This window comes from Electrophorus electricus, chromosome 4, assembly GCF_013358815.1.
Source record: "Electrophorus electricus isolate fEleEle1 chromosome 4, fEleEle1.pri, whole genome shotgun sequence".
Classification (NCBI taxonomy): Eukaryota; Metazoa; Chordata; class Actinopteri; order Gymnotiformes; family Gymnotidae; genus Electrophorus; species Electrophorus electricus.
The window spans coordinates 8691477-8710620 of NC_049538.1; the positions used below are offsets into that span (position 1 = coordinate 8691477).

The 19144-nt window shown below is 40.8% G+C and overlaps 1 protein-coding gene and 1 long non-coding RNA gene across 3 annotated transcripts in view; one reads left to right on the forward strand and one right to left on the reverse strand.

The window, feature by feature from the left end:
• LOC113577248 overlaps positions 1–6507 on the reverse strand; it is a 9425-nt gene extending 2918 nt beyond the window's left edge. The window contains exons 1-2 of the long non-coding RNA XR_003410604.2: positions 6327–6507; positions 4437–4548 (exon numbers count right to left, since the gene is read on the reverse strand). This is a non-coding gene — a long non-coding RNA (uncharacterized LOC113577248). The remainder of the gene's footprint in view (positions 1–4436; positions 4549–6326) is intronic.
• A 3849-nt stretch (positions 6508–10356) lies between these two features.
• Positions 10357–17166, forward strand: serinc2 (serine incorporator 2). Of its 2 annotated transcripts, none has more exons than XM_027009790.2 (10): positions 10357–10445; positions 10876–11037; positions 12319–12506; positions 12907–12986; positions 13375–13509; positions 13802–13971; positions 14398–14488; positions 15114–15270; positions 15767–15982; positions 16233–17166. In XM_027009790.2, the coding sequence occupies exons 1-10, from the start codon at positions 10407–10409 to the stop codon at positions 16369–16371; spliced, it is 1377 nt and encodes a 458-aa protein (XP_026865591.1). In that variant the 5' UTR covers positions 10357–10406; the 3' UTR covers positions 16372–17166. The 2 variants fall into 2 exon arrangements, with proteins under 2 accessions (XP_026865591.1, XP_026865592.1); XM_027009791.2 differs by having other exon boundaries at positions 10417–10445; positions 10858–11037.
• The last annotated feature ends 1978 nt before the right edge of the window (positions 17167–19144 follow it).

The following is a 19144-nucleotide window of genomic DNA, read 5'->3' on the forward strand; positions in this document are numbered from 1 at the left end:
CATGTCTGTGTACCAGAAACCTAGACGTCTCAGTCTGGCTCTCAGTCTGGGTGTTCAACTCATCATTCTCTACAGGCTGAACCTCTGCAATCTAACACCATGAGAGTGTGAGAGATCCACATGTTCCAACATGGCCACATCCCAGTCTGAGACAATGTGTCAATGAAAAAGGAGAAAACGCCACTTCTATGTAAAGAGGTGCTGAGCTCATAATAAAGCTCATTCGGAAGGCTGGGCACTGTAACATTTTCATGTCTACATCCACCTTTAATTACTAGAAAGGCTACTATATCATTATACTATTATCACTATATCATCATATCATAATACTATATCATCATCATCACTATATCATCATACTATATCATCATATCATCACAATACTATATCATCATCATCATCATCACTATATCATACTATATCATAACATCATCATCATCATACTGTACCATCATAACATCACTATATCATGCTATATCATAACATCACTGTATCATAACATCATCATACTATATCATCATCATCATCATCATACTATATCATCATAACATCATCACTATATCATCATCATCATCATCATCCCCAATGTAAGGTGCTGTCTATTTCTTCAGTTCATTCCCCATGTCATTCTATTACATTTACATTTACGGCATTTAGCTGATGCTTTTATCCAAAAAAACCTTACAACTATGACTGAATGCAACTCAAGGAATTGAGAGGTTAAGGGCCTTTCTCAGGGGCCCAAAAGTGGCATTCTCTTTCACATTATACTGCCTGTCATTCTCTTTCACATTATACTGAACAATACTAAAACAAGATGATATGAATTGCTTTTTTATATTAAAGAAACACATGGGATTAAACCAGTATGAAGCTTTTCCCTCTACAGTCTGCTATTGCTTTGCATCATACGAGCTGTACTTCCCACATGTGAGAGTTTGATGTTGCCTTGTTTGCTGCAAATGGCTGAATTGGGTACATAAGCATAAACAGTTAGGCTGATAAATAAATGACCTATGGTGATCTTTGATTAATAATTTGCAGATAATTCATGGAGATTGAATGAAGATCACTGAAATGAAATTTAAACAGGAATCTCACATAACGCAGTAATGAGTTTACTAACAAGGACCTTTTCATCTTGTTTAAATCTCGGGTTCAGTGCTTTGGCATGACCAGGGCTGACAGTGTTAAATTGAATTTCAAAGTGCAATATGACAGTAAGTCAATATGTCTATCCTTGGCCATGCATGCTGTGTGGGAGTCATACATGAACTCTTTCACTCTCATAGAGAGTCATACGTGAACTCTTTCACTCTTGTAGCTCACACAGTAGAGCAGGTACAGCATGACACTAGGAACACCAAGGTCATGGATCTAGTTCCCATGCAAGTCTCTCTGGATATGAACATCTGACAAATGCCATTAATGTAAACTCAGCATACTCTAGAAGCATGATCTTTAGCAGTTAGCATCAGTGCAGTTTGCATCAATGTCCAGTTAAATGAGAAAATACACAGACCATACTAGAACATGTGATGATTTACCTGCAACACCTTCCTTTCCCAGAAGCAGTATCACCACTTAGATGCCTGGATTAGTTGATTTCTATTTTTAGACTGTTAGACTATGTGCATTTGTTAAACATCTCATCCTCCTACCCACGTCCCTCCCTTGCTTCTATGGTAACCAAAGCATTATGATCTGGTAGGAGGGGTCTGCTATATTTAAAAAATTCTTACTGCTATTATAATTCTGCTATATTAAAAAAATCTACTTTCCTAGAACCTTTATTTTCCAAAATAATGGTAATGTTTAAAAGCAATAAAACACCCTTATTACCTTCTTAGAGACCCCACACGTGTATATTTAAGCAATGTTCTGAGATTAGGCAGGATGTATGTTAGTTCTATAATCTCAGTTATACAGGTGCTATTCAGATAATAATGGGTTTTTAAAATGTCACATTTTAAATGCTGAGTAAAACCCTTTGCCACCAATTAGTGTCTTTAGACATCTGATGGTTGACAGAAAGGGAGGGTTTGAAGTGAGAACTGTGAGATGAAAAGAAAAGCAACACAAAACAAGTAGGTTCTGAGATGGTTTGCTCACATCCTCCTGCATGATTTTAACACACCAAAGTCCCAGTGGACCTCAGTGAATTGACCCCACACACACACACACACACACACACACACACACACACACACACACACACACACGCTCATATGCTCATGTTCACACTGCTATACCCACCCTAAATACCTTACACCTAGGTAGGGATGAAAACCTTGGACATTGTCATTATAATCATAGTGCTGTTATTTGACATGACGGACAGACGCAATACTAAATTTCCCATCTCAGCTTCCCCAGATACAAAATGCCAGACTCTAGAAAATATGTTCCCTCTTAACAAGAAAGCTTAAAAATGTTTTTTTAAACTTTTTTTTTTAACGTTTCTCCTGTGTTTCTTCTTAACACTTTGACTATTTGTCTTCTTGTATCAGAGTTCATCTCTGAGGAGTCTTTTAGGTGTTTTACTAACAAGTATTTCACTAAAGCCTCTAACATGGTCTTGCAAACTCAGAAGATCGAGGCTCTGTTAACACTATGGTAAACTGCCTATATATATTTTTTTCGCTTGTCTATTGTTTGCAAAGCACCTGCTTAAAATAATTTTCTTCTTCGCTTCTAAAGGATGCCTATGCAGAACAATGAGACACAGTGCTTTCATATACATGCACGTGCCCACGCCCGCGCAAACAATAGCATCACTTTATGGAAGCAAATTGCTTTCCATGAATCATAAATGAGAAAGCAATGGTGAGTGATCGAAAAGGTCACCAACCGGCCATTTGCAGGTCTCTTTGAATGTCACCCACTGAATTAGCATATTTACAGAAGCTTGCGAGAGGGCCATCTGGCTCCAGCCACTGGCAGCCCTCCTGGCACAAACCATGCTGGAACAAAGAGCAGGGCAACGCACTTCACCTGCCCTGTGGCAGCAGTGTAGGCTGATGGCTGCAGCAAATGTGTGCCATCAACCTACTGAGAAATGCTGGGAAATGCTGTCCTTGGCCATCAGTATTCCAGGTTTCAGTACCTGCAAATCTTGGTTTAGTTACGATTCCTCCCTAAAGCACAAGGAGAACGTCAAAAAAACAACAAGCCCAGATCAGCACACAAGGCTGTGTCTTCAACTCCTAAACAAGTCCCAACATGGACTAAGGGCTGGTACTGGCAAAGACCAATCATCAAGTTCAGACAATGGCTCAAAATCCATTGGTTTGCTTTTGGACTCCTCATTAACTATGGCTTTCTGTTCAAACATTTTTGAAGGCACAGGACAACAAAACTCCAATCACACAGCCATTGTGTACAGTGTCCAACCAGTTTAGAGCAGATGGGGTATTCTCAGATAATATGTTAAAAGGGTGACCCATTGATCTGTGGATGGGCGCTCTAATGAATTAAAAAGCCTTTTTGTCTCTCCAGGAGGCAGGCCCCCATCTTGACAGGGTAATTAGCAGCTAGAGCGAGAGCGAGCGAGAGAGAAAGAAAGAGAGAGAGAGAGAGATCATTGTCTTAAACACAGTACAGAGGACATGTGTCACACGGATGAGCACTGAGAGCATATTATTCAATATTAAAATAAAGAATTATACATAGAGGGCAACTGAGGTATGTCTGTCAACTAGATTGTGGTTGAAGAGGACCAAAGACGACCCGTATTTAATCTAAAAAGCAAGGATAAAGCATTCAATTTCTGTTGTGTGCACATATGGATTATAAAAAATGCACAGCCCCAGAGAAGTGGACTCTGTTTAAATATTAGAAAAGCCATATAACAGCTCAGAACATTTGATCCATTGTGATACACAGTGAAGGTAACAGATCAATTACCTTTGGGTACAGGAATAAAACCAATGTCTAATCCACAGCCTGCCACATCATAAATTAATACTGTCTGGCAAGACAAAAATGTGTTGTAATTCCAGATACAGGAATTCACCCCAGCCTTTTCATCTCAAAACTACAATGAAAGCTTTCAGTCTTTGTGAAGACTGCAGCCTTACACTGGGATTGAGGGAAAGGAAATGTCAGTAATGTAAAGAATCCTCAAGGAAATACAGTGACCTGAAATGACACACATCACAGTGGAGTGGAAATTCAAAGAACAGTGACTTAAAAACAAAAAAGGCCCTATGATGCACCATGAGTAACTTAACCACCTCAAACACATCACTCGTAATGGGAGAGGCTCCCACAGTGTGGAAAGTCTCCATGGTAAAAGTGTCATTATCTTAAACAGCATTCCCTATGTCTTCCATTCATTAACAAAACCTATAAACAATGGTGATCAGTTCAGAGACAGAAGAATGCGGAGCCCTTTTCATTCTCTGGCTCCTCCAAGTGATTTTAGTTAAACTAACCTGAGTGCATGTATCTTGCCCTTGGACTCCTCATTAAACACTTGAATTCCTCTTCATTTGCGTAAACACAATGGCTGTTTGGATGCGAGGAAAATGCCAGTTGAACTCGTTACTGAAAGCAAAATGGAGAAACTGGCTTTGGACATTCAGATTGATAAAGCGAAGGAGAAGGACACGTGTTTCTGAGGTAAACACAAAGGAGGTGTAAATAAAGACCTTTGCAGCGAGCCTCACAAAACCCAACACAGCGTGGGCTGCTTCAGATAACTTACCCAGAATGCCGCTTTGTCCCAGAGCTGCTGGAGACATCTTATGCAACCACAGCAAGGCGCTGGGATCAGAAGGGCAACCAAGCAATGTGCCCCTGCCCTCACGCTCTTTCTAATGCACAGTATGATGGACACATGTATCTGGAACAGGAGATGGGGTGGGGGGGTAGGCTCCAAACCAGATACAATAAGGCAAGACTATCCTGGCTTTATTTAAAAATCTGGCATCATCTGATTCAGGAACATGTGTCTCACAGGGAGAATGCTTTACACAATGACAGTGAAGTACTCAAGGTGATGGAATTGACAAGCTGGGTGCATCAGTGACACATCTGTGATTTGTCAGGGCACATGTCTCCAAGGCCTCTCAAGCCAAAAGAGACGCAGAAGTAATGGCTGAGGCTGAAGCATCAGGGACTCGAACGCAGAGAAGGGTTCATGTCTTGTGCTTAAAAACAACGGGGCCCCACATACAACCCATCGTACAGACCAACTCACTGCTGTGGTAACCTGATGTTTCTGAAGGAAAGGATTTACATAACAGAAGAGGGCGAAGATCCACACACCAGGAATAATGAAATTGAGTAAGATGATCTGTGCTGTACTATGGTGTGTGGTCTGTAGTAACAGTACTACAGTAGGCTGAAAATACAGACCCATCGTTGCCTGCAAACCATCTAAAACTTTTCACTTCAAAATATTTGCCCTGAGGAAGTTTCTAGGCTATATCTAGATCCCCCTTTCTATGAGAATGTTCAGACTATTTTTGCATGTCTCCTGTTTACAAGGGACGTTTTGCATGACAGTTTCCATACATTCCTTATTTATATCAAACTGCCTCACACAATTCACTGCATCAACTTTATGTTAGACTGAGATGTCCGAGTTAATTCGGCCTTATGGTGACTTACCTAGGATAACTTTCTCTCCGGTCTCATAACCATAGAGGACAACAAGCAAACCAATCCATTTTGGCAATTAAGGTACAATATGAATTTAATGTAAAGGCATAATACGATATACTGTAAGTACATATAACACATACACACGTTCAAAGATCTCTAAATGTTCTTTTCGCTACGACCAGACTCCGGATAATGCGGTTAGAGGTATTTCTCCAATCACACAGTTCGAGCGGTCATACATACTTACTCCATTCAGCGTTTGTGTGTATGTGCTGCACAATAAATGATCAATCTAAGCATAACAGCCAATATACGCCAGGTAAAAGTCCAAACAAGCATTATTGTCAATATAACTCTTTGGATATTTTCAATCTGCCGTGCATCAGGTGACTGTTTCAGATAAGTGTAATTCACTTAAGATGACAGTGGTTTGACACGTAGCCTCTGAACCCAAAGTCTAAGAGTCTTTCAATGGCGATGATAGCTACATATCTCACAAATATTTCAGTTACGCACGAAAAACAGGCAAAACGTACATGTTTAATCTGGTATGCGTCCCAACACGTGTATGTTTGTGTCAGTAACAGTTTATGCATTTCAGGAATAAACCAATAAACTTCTATAAATGTTGCATCTAAAGTCGTTTAAATTTTGAACAACACCAATGAGTTATATATTCCGAAATAAATTCCGTATAGATTTGGATGTACACTTACCAAATGGGTAGCCTATAGCACACGAAGAAAAATTCAAATCCGAACGATTTAGATGTTTTTCTTTTATTCAGTTATCATGTTGACGAAGAGGCGATAGACTGAGATTCACAGTTTTGTTAAATATACGGATGTCGGTACATTTTTAGTTCCTGTCCTGATTCACGGTCGAGCTTCTAGTTCAGGCTGTCCGTGGAATATAAGTGAAAGACCGTACCAAGATCATCGCGCACGGGGGGGAAGAACGTCACGCGTGGAAACATCTCCTAGCCATTTAACTACGACATTCCTTATGCTACTGTGAATGTAACGGTTTAATATACTGCTGGAAAACGTTTAACAGCCTATAACAGTTTCTTTACATTACTTTTTTTTCTTATTAAAACAAATGAACACGAAGTGTATTGTTTAGAAGGCTTCTTTAACACCTTTCAAACAGGTCAGTCCTGAAACGAAGAATTATTGACTTATTGGGTACAAAGGCTACTGTGCAGGATTAACACAGATTTTTAATAGAAGTCATGTTATTTGCACGCTAATTATTGGATTTTCCGTGCGTTATTCGAACATGTAATAAAGTAATAATAAAGCTACAGGTTGCAGACTTTAGCTGAGCCTCTGGGGGCAAACGTCCGTTGCAAAATACTGCACCCAACGAGCGGAGACTCTAATGGAGAATTACTATGAAAGACCACAGTGCACCAGTGATGCAACTAGGATCTGGGCCCCCGGGCAAAAACAATACAATACAATACCTGCCTGATTACTTGTTTACTTGCTACATACACCCCCCACCACCACCACCACCTGACTACATATTTGGTTCGCAATAAATATACATTATTAACTGACGCGCTTAGACAAATAAGAATTGGCCCCATAAACATCACTGCCAGACGTGCATCTTTTGACAAAATACATATTTTAATGCATTTAAACGGAATTACTGTAATGTTTTAGGATTTTATAGTTATAAATAGTAAATAATGTAAAGTAAAGAGTAAGTAATGTTTGAAAGATCAGTTTAAGAACCATTTTTCCCTTTGTCTACCATGGATGAGCTACATTATGAATAATGAAGATGGGCATAAATTAATATGAGGGTGAATCATGCGCCTTTTGCTTAAATGTGTTTTTAGTTTCTTGGAAAACTACCCGTCAAACTAGTTAGCCTCTAAAGTTGCTTCTCATTTCTTGCTTGTTTGTTGTTAGCTAACCTAGCTAAGGCTAGCAAGGTGTCTATGATACGCTCTGTATTACAAAATCTTGATGCATGGCTGTAGAGACACCAGACATAAATTGATGTTTTAAAATCATGTAAGGTTTTAACCCTCTTAAACCATGGTTGTTACATCCATGCATATTTATGACAATATAATTGCCATGTTAGATACCCAAATACAAATTTATTTTGACAGAAAATATTTTGCTTGGATACAGCCTATTTACTAACTGCCGTTGCTTCTAATCTGCCTGTTGCTGAACCAAAACAGTGGGTTACTAGTTCAGTTTGCCTGTTGCTAAATCTAACCACTAGCTAAACGATAGCTACTTGATATCGTACTGGCAGTCTTACTGTTGTGAAGTGCCATGTTTTTTATTTCCTTTAACGAATGCTCCGCTTTTCTGTGCCTTACAATAGCACTGAAACCAACGCATGCAACCATGTATACATTGCCATGGTGATAACGTTCCCTCTGAGGAAGCTGCACAATGATTAATAAAGATGCAGAATACATGCTCTGCTGCCTCTGAAGCAGGAATAAACGTGGAATAGTAGCCTACGTTCCCGATATAATGGTATTATGGACCGATGGTGTTAGTCACCATTTTGTCCTAAAGGGGTTTTGAACAGATACTAATGTTTTTAATAGTGTGTCCTAATAGCTTGCAAACGTTTGGTTTTGCTGTACATGAACGGTACTTTCAGACTTCATCTATTTGCGCGACTGTATCAACAGTATAAACTGTATATGCAAGAATGTACTTGTAAATACCTGATATATTCACATGCTTTTCACACACTTGCTCATTAAAGTCATTTCCGGCGGTCACTAGAGAGAAACCATGTGGGGTGAACGTTCGGTAATTGAAAATCTCCGCCCATATGCTTGTTAACCAATCAGGCCAATCCCGGCCGTTATCTCTTAACCAATTACGTTCGTTCTGCCTCAGAAGCAGCGCCGCTTCGCACTTCTCACCGGTGTGTTGACTGGGTAAAAGCATTTTGTGAAGTGTGGGGTGTAAAACGTCCTTGGGTCCTGATAAAGGCGCTATAATAATAAGTGTAATAATAATAATAATAATAACAATAACAACAACAACAACAACAACAACAATAATAATAATGTTTAGGCTGGCTTGTGAGGGATCGTGTTAAGCATCTGTTCATCAATTCTAGATGCATAGCACTGAGGTAAAAGGCCCCACCAGAATTGTAGGGGGCACAGTTGCTACGCTATCCCCCTCCCCTACCGTTCCGCATGTGACATAACCCCCTGTGTAATAACCCCCATCCCACCCCAACAGTTGCCATGTTGTGTAAATGCTAAAGGCTACTAGTCATCTCTAACTGTATTACTTGTATGGCAATTAGTCTGTACAGCCAGATGGAAGAATACACCCCAACTGAGATTTTGACCTTGACGCTACTCTTTAGGATATCTGTCTAACTTCTGGTGCAACATTCTCCAGCAGAGAGCAGGCAGGTCTGTCAGCCCCCTCCAGCCACACTTCAGGCTAAAGCTTTCTGCTCATAGCTTGTCTTTGCAATGACTTTGTTGTCTGTATAGCTACAGGTAACATCACATATTTGCTTTTTCTTTCACATCTTGAATTTAGAGTGGCACTGGATGGCGTTAATGGCAAGTTAATAAATCAAGATTTCAGCAAGTTCATTGGGGAGAATAACAAATTTTCTGTTCACATTTATTAATATTTATTTGTAATATTTATTTATAATCCTCTTTTGCATACAATTTCAAAGCATTAAATGGCTTTGTGTTCTAATATGGGCTTTGGCAGTGCAAAACTTAGACTTTTCTTTCCAACCTTTCCTTTAATAGATCCTCCCCAGAAGAAAAAAAAAAAGTCTGCTAAAACTGTTTAAAACAAATTGACTGATGATTAAATAAAGTTTAACACTGAGCTTCAATAGTTCAGACTGCTGCTTCTCTCTAGATAAATGAAGAGATAGCATCTGTTATGTAATATTGATGTTTCCTTCCCACATCTAAATGTAAATTTGGTGTTTTCTGCAAAGGAGACCAATTTAATCTTTTTGCATTTCAAATGCACCAATAATAAGTGTGTCATCTTGTGTCATCAGCTGGCAGCAGAAGCTTCCAGAAATTATTATCTTAAATTAACCTTACATTAAAGAAAATCTGCACACATGGCTTTTCATTTGTTTATGACATTAACAAGCTTGGAAGAAAACATCCTATTCTTTATTAACTGCACTTTATATACACATACGCTAAAATTGTTTAGCAAAATGCAGTATGTTCAGCCAGTTACATTGTTTTTTATTTCCATGTCATAATTTAAGGATTCTGCAACAGATCTACTTTAAATTCATAATGTGGGCTGATTAGGTCTATCTGTGAAAGACAATATTGCAGTCTTAGTGTCTATGAATTATTATGAGTTAAAGAGGCTATAGCCTGCTCACATTGTGCCTAACATGTAACCAGCACTCAAAGATAGTGAAAACTAAGCATATATCTTGCCAAAATATGAAGACACTTTTATACTTAGTAGTTTTAGGAAAGTACTGAAATGTTTCAATTCTCAAGCAGATAATGATGTGTAACTAAGTAGTTATATTTTAACTTTATATTTAAACAGTCTTTAGAGAATTTCACACAAAAAGAAATATGTAAGAGAAATCTTAAAAATCTTTAAGAATTTTAAGCAGCTGTGCCATGTACGTTGTTTGAACAGTTTAAATTCTGATTGGTCCATTAGCAAAGCGCTTAGGACGTCTAACCAATCGTGATCGTCTGGTTGATCATTTGATGAATACTCTCGTTGGGAAGTAGCTTCCGTGTTATGTCGTAGTTTGAGTGCACCACCGTAATAATGGGTGCGTGTATGGCATTGTGCTCTCTTGCGAGCTGCGTAAGTACTTAAAAAAGCTACATGAAGTTAATTTCTTTGCTTGTGTGATATGTCGACTTTAAGAGAATGGTGTTACTTAAAGTAATATTTATAGAGATAGTTTACTTCGGTGTTTTCTAAAGTGGTCTAAGAAAGTTTCTTTTCCTGCTTAATGTGGCGAATTCCGGTTTTTCCGGTTTCGGGAAAAGTCATAGCAAACTTTCTGATGACATCAGTTTGGTTTCAGTAGATCAAAATAGTTGATTCTTAAGTGTTTTTACAGTAGGCTAGTGTATCCGAATGTGGTGGTTTCCATAGCTGCATTCATGACTGTCATTAGTTTAGCCACTGTTGTAAGAAGGATATAAATATTTTCCCCATGGTTATAAAGGGCTAATTATGATAAAATCATGTAATAATATAATTGCTGTAGTATGTGTCTCTCCTGTAGGCGTCATGTCTGTGTGGCTCTGCCCCGTGCCTGTTGTCCAGTTGCTGCCCTTCCGCATTTAACTCTACTATAACCCGCCTGGCCTTCTCCTTCTTCCTGCTACTTGGCACCGTCGTGTCCATCATCATGATCCTCCCTGGTATGGAGACTCAGCTGCAGAAGGTGAGCCCTGAGCCATTCAAACAGCCCGCCCCCACGACCAGAGCTGTTGTGCTCCCATAGCATGGGAGCTTTAAAAAAGTTGTTAACACAGTATTTAGATCGCAACAAAAGGCACTTGCAAGTGTCCCCTTGAAAAATAGTCCCTATTTCTATCTCTGCCCACCCCTCCACCACTTGCCTCTAACTCCACCCACCCCTCCACCGCTTGTCTGTATCTACACCCACCCCTCCCCCGCTCGTCTCTTATCTACACCCACCCCTCCACCGCTCGCCTCCAACACCGCCCACCTCTCCACCATCCACGCTTACCTGGTCACCTTCAACTCAAACACACAAAACTGTTTTCTGTATCGCTGGTTACGATATGCCACACAGTGGCGAGCGGAATAATTCATACATGACTGAACCATAAACCAACTGAGAATTAGGAGAGCAAATTGTTCAGGGCCGCCTATAAGTCGATGTATCAGATGTATCAGATTGCTGTCTGCAATGTTAGAAACATAACAGCAACAGATAACATGAGCATCTGGCTTGATTTATATACATGTTTTAAAGATAAATATCCAGATGTGCCAGTGGGAAGGAACACTTTGAACACTGTAGAAGGTCTCTGGAATCTAACCAATATTGTACTACACTATATCTCTACTAACGTTACTAACATTACCCCTACTGAAACATGTTCAGGTACTTAAGGAACACAGTGCCCAAGGAGCAAATAAACATTTGTTTTCAGTCAGAATTATCGGAATGAATATAGCCATCATCCAGTTCAGTGGATTAGCTACAGTTCAAAATGTCAAAAGGAATGTTTACTCTAATGTATTTCACCAGGTAGCACTTTGTAAAGCACTTTGTAAAGCACTTTGTAAAGCACTTTGAGATTTATTGTAGAAAAGTGCTATATAAATAAAGACTTACTTTTGTCCTTACAGCCCTAAGCTATGTACAATGTCCTGTGGGCATTTGATATGAATCATGGTGTAACTTGGCAGGTTAACGTTGTCCTACATTATCTAGCACGCGGCAGATTTGTTGTACACAGTCAATGGATTAAACACAAGAAAAATAAAGTAACTGGTTGCCTCTGGAAAATGGCTCCTGCAAGGTTAAAAACTTGACTTTCATAGGATTGGGTCTTCAACACTAATGTAGTAAACGTTTCTGATCGTTCAAAGATTTTTGACTGGAAAAAAAGACATTCATGCATTCTAACAAAAGCCTGGACAAAACATCTTTTTTGTCTTACATTTTTGTTTAATCGTTCGTTCTCCGCAGATTCCTGGATTTTGTCAAGGGGGTACGGTTATACCTGGCATTGAAGGCAAGGTGAACTGTGAGGTCATCGTGGGCTACAAGTCTGTGTACAGGATGTGTTTTGCCTTGGTCTGTTTCTTCTTTCTCTTCTCCATTATCATGATCCGAGTGCGGAGCAGCAAGGACCCACGGGCTGCCATCCAGAATGGGTATGGTCGTCATCATTATCATCCTCAAATATTTCAACCATGTACCAGCTTTCTGACAAACAAGGTCATTTTTTCAAAGTGTGTTACAAGACAGATGCTCAGACGTAGCTTGGACTGCACTATTATAACATCATAAACTATTTCAGGGTGAGAGTTTTAGTTAAACTGTTTTTAGAAAAAAACATGGAAGAAAGCACTGTGCTTGGTACAAGCTGTTCCCCCTTGCAATTTGAGCAACACTGCTGACCTCTAGTGGACATTGTTCTTATTTGGTTTGTGGGAAATTCATGATTGTCACATGGACTGTGTTTTCATTTGGAATTGCTGCGGATGATGCAGTCATCACATGGTGTTCGTGCTAGCCTGTGTGTGTGTGTGTGTGTGTGTGTGTGTCCTTCAGGTTCTGGTTCTTCAAGTTCCTGATACTGATTGGCATAACCGTGGGAGCTTTCTTCATTCCAGATGGGACATTTAACACAGGTTTATCTTTTATGTTCTTAGAGTTAATTAAATGTTTACTTCAGTTTGTACACCTTGGGCCTCCTCCTGTTTTGCTTAGTGCAGTAGGGCAGTATACAGGCTCCAGTGCACAAATTAGATTTAATTCCTCCTCAACTGATCAGATTAGACAAGCAATCTAAACCTGGTTATTAGCTAAAGGTGTAAGTTTGTGTACAGACATGTTAATTTTACTTTTGTTAAACAGAAAGTTTAGGCATGTTAAAAATACGTGATTTGTCCACATGGTTGTAGAACTAAACCCGGACATGTGTATGTACGTGTTTCAAGTAAGGTAACGCACTATAATATCATGTCCTAACAGATTACACTCTGGTCCAGTGGTAGCTCATGCTGGTTCCCATTACAGTGTGGTTCTACTTTGGAGTGGTGGGATCCTTCATCTTCATCCTCATCCAGCTGGTCCTGCTGGTGGACTTCGCTCACACCTGGAACCAGAAATGGGTGGAGAATGCGGAGGACGGAAGCAGATGCTGGTATGCAGGTATGGTCAGCACACTGGTCATCACTGGTCACACTGCCATGGCTAGGACCCCATAACCTGGGGCAGTGGTTATGTGTCAGAGGAAAGCGGATTGCCGCTGGAGTTTAGAACGGTGTGGGTTTGTTGTCTTCAGCATTGGCTGTCGAGAGAAGCGCACGTGTCTTCTGAATTATTTTCAGCCGAAACAATGTTGCATGTTTAAACAGTATCAACATTTCCATTTCTGTTGTGTTTTATTGGTGTGTGTGTGTGTGTGTGTGTGTGTGTGTGTGTGCCTGTGTGTGTTATACAGCTCTCCTGGGTTTCACTGTTGTGCACTATGCTTGTGCCTTCACTGTGATGGTTCTCTTCTACGTGTTCTACACACAGCCAGATGACTGCACTGAGCACAAAGTCTTCATCAGCCTGAACTTTATCTTCTGTATCATAGTGTCAGTTGTCTCCATTCTCCCTAAAGTACAGGTAGTCATATCTCTCTCTCTCTCTCTCTCTCTCTCTCCCTTCCTTCTTCTCTCTCTACCTTCTCTCTCTCTCCTTGTCTCTCTCTTTGTCTCTCTCCCTCTCCCCCCTCTCTTTCTCCTTCTCTGTCTATCTCACTCTCTCTCACTTTCCCTTCTCTCTGTTTCTCTCCTTATAAATTAAAGCTTTAAGATCAGTGATTACCAACTAGGTTTTCTTAACATAGATTCATCTTAAATCACTAAATGACAGCTGTGGTTGTCCCATTGAAATTCATTTATAGCATTTGAAGGCTGCATGTTCATCTTCATCTTTGTGTGCGTGTGCTTGTGCGTGCATGGTGTTCACATGCATGTGTATGCGTATACGCATCTTTGTGTCCGTGCGTGTGTGTATGTATGTGTGCGTGCGTGTGCACGAATTCCACAGGAAGCCCAGCCTAGCTCTGGCCTGTTGCAGTCTTCTCTCATCTCACTGTACACCATGTACCTGACCTGGTCTGCCATGACCAACAACCCCAGTAAGTCTCAAATGCAAACTGGAATACAAATTTCCCAGTGGCCACCCTGACTTGTTTGTAACTCGGTTGCTGTCCTGCTTGCTCTACCTGTGCCTTACATTTCTACTTCAACTTTTTAGGAAGGCAAATTGTCCCCTTTTTGGTCTCAATGAGTGTCAAGCTTTGTTCTAATGTTGGTCCCCTCACCTCAGCAGTGTGTTTAACTGCCGTCCTGCAGGGCTCTGATCTGCTCTGGGGATCTGGAGTGCCATTTTGTGTTGAACCTTGAATCCTTTTTGCTCTTATAGAGCATGAAATGAAAGCAACAAGAAATATAAATATTATTTTCCTCTGAAAAGGGATGCAGATCTGCTCTCTGAGCATTGCATCTGTTACTAAGCAGACAGTAGTGGTTGCTAGGTTCAGCGCTATCTTAAATCCACTGTAACTGGCAAGGGTTAAGAGGTCTCTCATTTAAACTAGGATTTGTTTAAATTTTGGCTGTAAAAGTTCTTCCCAGCAATGGCAGATACAGACAAATAAAGACAATATTTATGCTGTATATTGCCTGTGGAGTTCAGCTAGTTATATCAGATTCATGTGTTGTATTTCGCACAGAACACTGTCCTCTCTTCCTCACTTTCAGACCGTAAGTGTAACCCCAGCCTGCTGCAGCTGGTCACCAACAGCCCCTCCACCACCGCGGCCCCCTCCACCACCGTGCCCCCGGGACAGGTGCAGTGGTGGGATGCCCAGGGCATTGTGGGGCTGGTCATCTTCCTCTTCTGCACGCTGTACGCCAGGTGAGCGAGGCCTGCGCCTGCCGCTTCCAGCTCCGTCCCTGAAGGCGTGTCACACTGACAAAGATTCGATTCTTTAAGCCTCGATTTAGTGCATTGTGAAGCCTCCAAGAGATCCACCACAAATCGACTTGGTTTAAATATAATAACTTTGTTATTATTTGCAAATAATTATATTTTTACTGCTGTAACACAAAACTAGACTGTATTATGAGTCTGCACTATTGCAATGTAGATTATATAAATACTCCTAGCTTCATATGGATTTATTGGATTTTCAGTTTTTGAAAATGGCCCAATAATTTTATTTTGGCAACAACAAAAAAAAAAATTGTCATATTGTTTGATATGCCATCGATTCTACCATCCCAATATCACTGCAGTTCAACCAATGCCTTCAGATCGCTGCATCACAGTAGCCTGGATGCAGTCTATGGCCCTGGTTTCTACCCGCACGCTCACAGTCTGTCGACCCCGGCCCCGGCCCGTGTCTCTGCAGCATCCGATCATCCAACAACTCGCAGGTGAATCGGCTGATGCAGACAGAGGAGGTGCAGGGTCTGGCGTCTGACGCCGAGGAGCCTGTGGCGGAGGGCGAGGCCAGGCACACCGTGGACAATGAGGAGGACGGAGTCACCTACAGTTATTCCTTCTTCCACTTCTGTCTCCTCCTGGCTTCTCTCTACATCATGATGACCCTCACCAACTGGTACCAGTGAGTGTCTAGACTGGGTTTTGAGACTTCGGTTAGCTTGATTGAGATGTTAAAAACCAAATGGTCAAAACAATTAACCAAAACAAAATATTCAGAAAGGTAACTAGTCATTAGACTGAGGTTTTAATGGTTCAGTGCTGATGGTTGGTCTTTAATCTTATTGGTCTCCTTGATGTAGGCTGGTCTCTTGTACATAACTCTGTTATTTGTCTCTGTTTCTCACTTTCTCTTCCATCCTTCCACTTAAAAGGCCGAACTCGGACTACCAGGCCATGCAGAGCACTATGCCTGCAGTGTGGGTGAAGATCAGCTCCAGCTGGCTGGCCTTGGCCCTCTACCTCTGGACCCTTGTGGCTCCACTCATACTCTCGGACCGGGACTTCAGCTAAATGCCGCTGTGGGCTTCAGGTTCCCATCTGTCTTACCACACCAGTGGAACCCATTTCTCTTAAGAAAGACGTTTTAAAGGCAGAAATTCTTCCCTAAATCAATCCTGTACATTAGGTCTGATGATACCCTTTACTTTCAGGTCACACTTTACATTACAGGACAGTTACTGGGCTTACGGTAGAGAAGCCACTGGTGTCATTGTTTCTGTGCTGCTTAGCTCAAATGTTCAGCCAGTGTGGCCAGTGAGTCCCCACTAGTCAAAATCTCAATCTAAATCTTTATCCCTTTAGTGCTTCTGATTTGCACCCAAAATCCATTTGGCCTCAGAGAAGCTGTCTAGTTCTAAAAAAAAGATGCTTATGAGAGAGAAAAAAACACTTACAAACAATCAAATCATCTATACAATATCAAGAATGGAACTATAGTTCATATCTGTGATCATATAATCATTCTGTGTACCAGAATGTGTATATGTAGGATACAAGGCCTCATAAGACAATGGAGTTTGTAGTTTTAGGCTTTGTAATTTTATTTTTACACTATGTTCCATCATGTAGAAATGAGTCAGCTGTGCCAAACGTCACTAGAAAAATATTCATTGATTTGATTTTTTAAAAAGCTTTTTATATAAACCAAATATATTAACCAAAATAAGGAAATCAGCGTTCATTGTATCAGTTTGAAGGAAGTGGATTGTTGTTATATATATGATTATATAATGTTTCTTGTTACTTTGCACAATTTGGTACTTGGTACTAACAATCTTACACACATTATTAAATGGTTAAATTGAATTGGTCTTGCCCATTTATTAGGTAAAAACACTGTGTTTCCTTTATGCTGCGCAAACTCACTACTGTTGCTTCTGGTGCTTAGAGATAGTGTGATCAGTGCAGTGTTACACTGTAAATTTGTATAGGTGTGTGTGTGCGCACCCATGCGAGCGTTTCTGTAAGCCTGCTGTATTCCTGGTGAGATAAAGAACTATTGTAATGGCAGGTGAGTTTTTTCCATTGCTGAAGGATCTTTGAGTTGACACATAACCATGGTGAACTGTTGTTGTACACACTACATGAAAACACACACTTGGCAAGAGCTGTTTATGGTGAATGTGAAAGTGATGTTCTGTGGAATGTGAACTTGGGTGAAAGCAAGACCCACATTCATACTGCATATCATTCTGCACTGGAGAGATCTAGGATACATTTAATTTGCGAAAGGGAACTATGAGTTTCCAAATGTCTGCCCTTTAAGCTAAGGGTCCATTCTGTCATATGGCTCTTACAATGGGAGCATGTGAAACTGGCTGTAAATCAACATTCTATTTCTTAGAATTATAGCTGTGTGTGTGTGTGTGTGTGTGTGTGTGTGTGTGTGTGTGTGTGTGTGTGTGTGTTGTGTGTGTGAGAGAGAGAGAGAGAGAGAGACAGCGAGAGAAATAGAAAAACAAAAACAGAGCACAATCAGTATCTAGGTCAAATTTTGGTTTCTATGTTTCCACATCAATAAAGACATTCCCTGCATCTTAGACACACCGTCTAAATGATGTCTCAAAAATATGCGAAATTCATCTGATTTCATTAAGAACCGAATGTAACTCCATCTTTATTTAACTCCAGCTAACTCAAATGAACTCCAATTGATCTAAACTCAGACAGACATCTTGTCAGCAACAGTAAAACACATGCTGGTGTCTGTGCACTTATCACCAACACGAGTAATGTAGATAGTAGTGGGTTGTCCTTTTTCCTCTCTACGGATTAAATATCTTCCTGTCTGTGTCAGCAGAAGCCAGTAACTCCAGTCCCCAGGATTCCCCCTGCTCTGTGGAACTCCCCTTTCCCCTGTCATAACACAGACCCTGCCTGGCTGTCTTTTAGTTTCCTTTATTGTCTGACTGACTCACCCTCCCTCTCTTCGTTCCTCCCTCCCTCCGTCAGCCAGCATTCGTCACTCCTCATGACTGTCTGTCAATAGCAGTGTCCCCCTCACACATTCAGCAGACAGCAGTGGGCAAATCTAATTCTGTTATATGACCATGGACTGCGCCATAGCATGAACAAGATGGAGAAAAGTTGCTGGTTGCTTAAGGTGCCCATCGTGTGTGCACTGGGTCACTGGAGGGTGTTGCAGGGTAGGTTGCACCTATGGGCTAGTGGCATAAGGCTAGTGGCAGGAGTATTCCTGCCGGGAACAGGTTGGAAAAGAAACCCCGGCAGCTTGGAGACCTCGACTGCCTTCACATACAGCATATTAACTCATGAGAGGCTTAACTCTCCTGCCTTTGACACTTAGGAAAGGCATCATGGGAGTTCAGATGGAAAAACAGCACCCATGCACGCTGTTGACAACAAAAATAACTCGTCTCAGTGGTGTTCATTATGTCTTTTGGCGTTCACTGGAAATCATTTGAGGATCAACAAAATGGTTGGCACACTAGGGACAGACTGTAAAGGGCCCTCGCCGTAGAAATAGGCTGTGCAGCTGCCTAAAAATAGTTGACGACTTTTAATTTGTCTGTTACCAAAGGTATCCCAATGAAATGGAATGACCTTTGTTTGACTGCGATGAATATTCTCTGGTAAGTGGCTAATTTGTATATTAAGGATAAGGGGAAATTCTTTTTTTTTATTGATAGGGACTGGAAGGGTTTTGATTACATTGGCAAGCCATATGATACAGTTGTTACTGTAGACCGAGGTCGGTGGCGGCCAATAATATGGCCAAGCCCAGATGAACAGCAACATGTCGGTATTAAACGAACGTAGGTAA

Coding starts and splice junctions, on each gene's coding strand:
- serinc2 (XM_027009790.2), top strand. CDS start 10,407: ATGGGTGCGTGTATGGCATTGTGCTCTCTTGCGAGCTGC. Junction 13,972..14,397: donor CCATTCTCCCTAAAGTACAG/GTAGTCATATCT, acceptor CGAATTCCACAG/GAAGCCCAGCCTAGCTCTGG. Junction 14,489..15,113: donor TGCCATGACCAACAACCCCA/GTAAGTCTCAAA, acceptor CCTCACTTTCAG/ACCGTAAGTGTAACCCCAGC.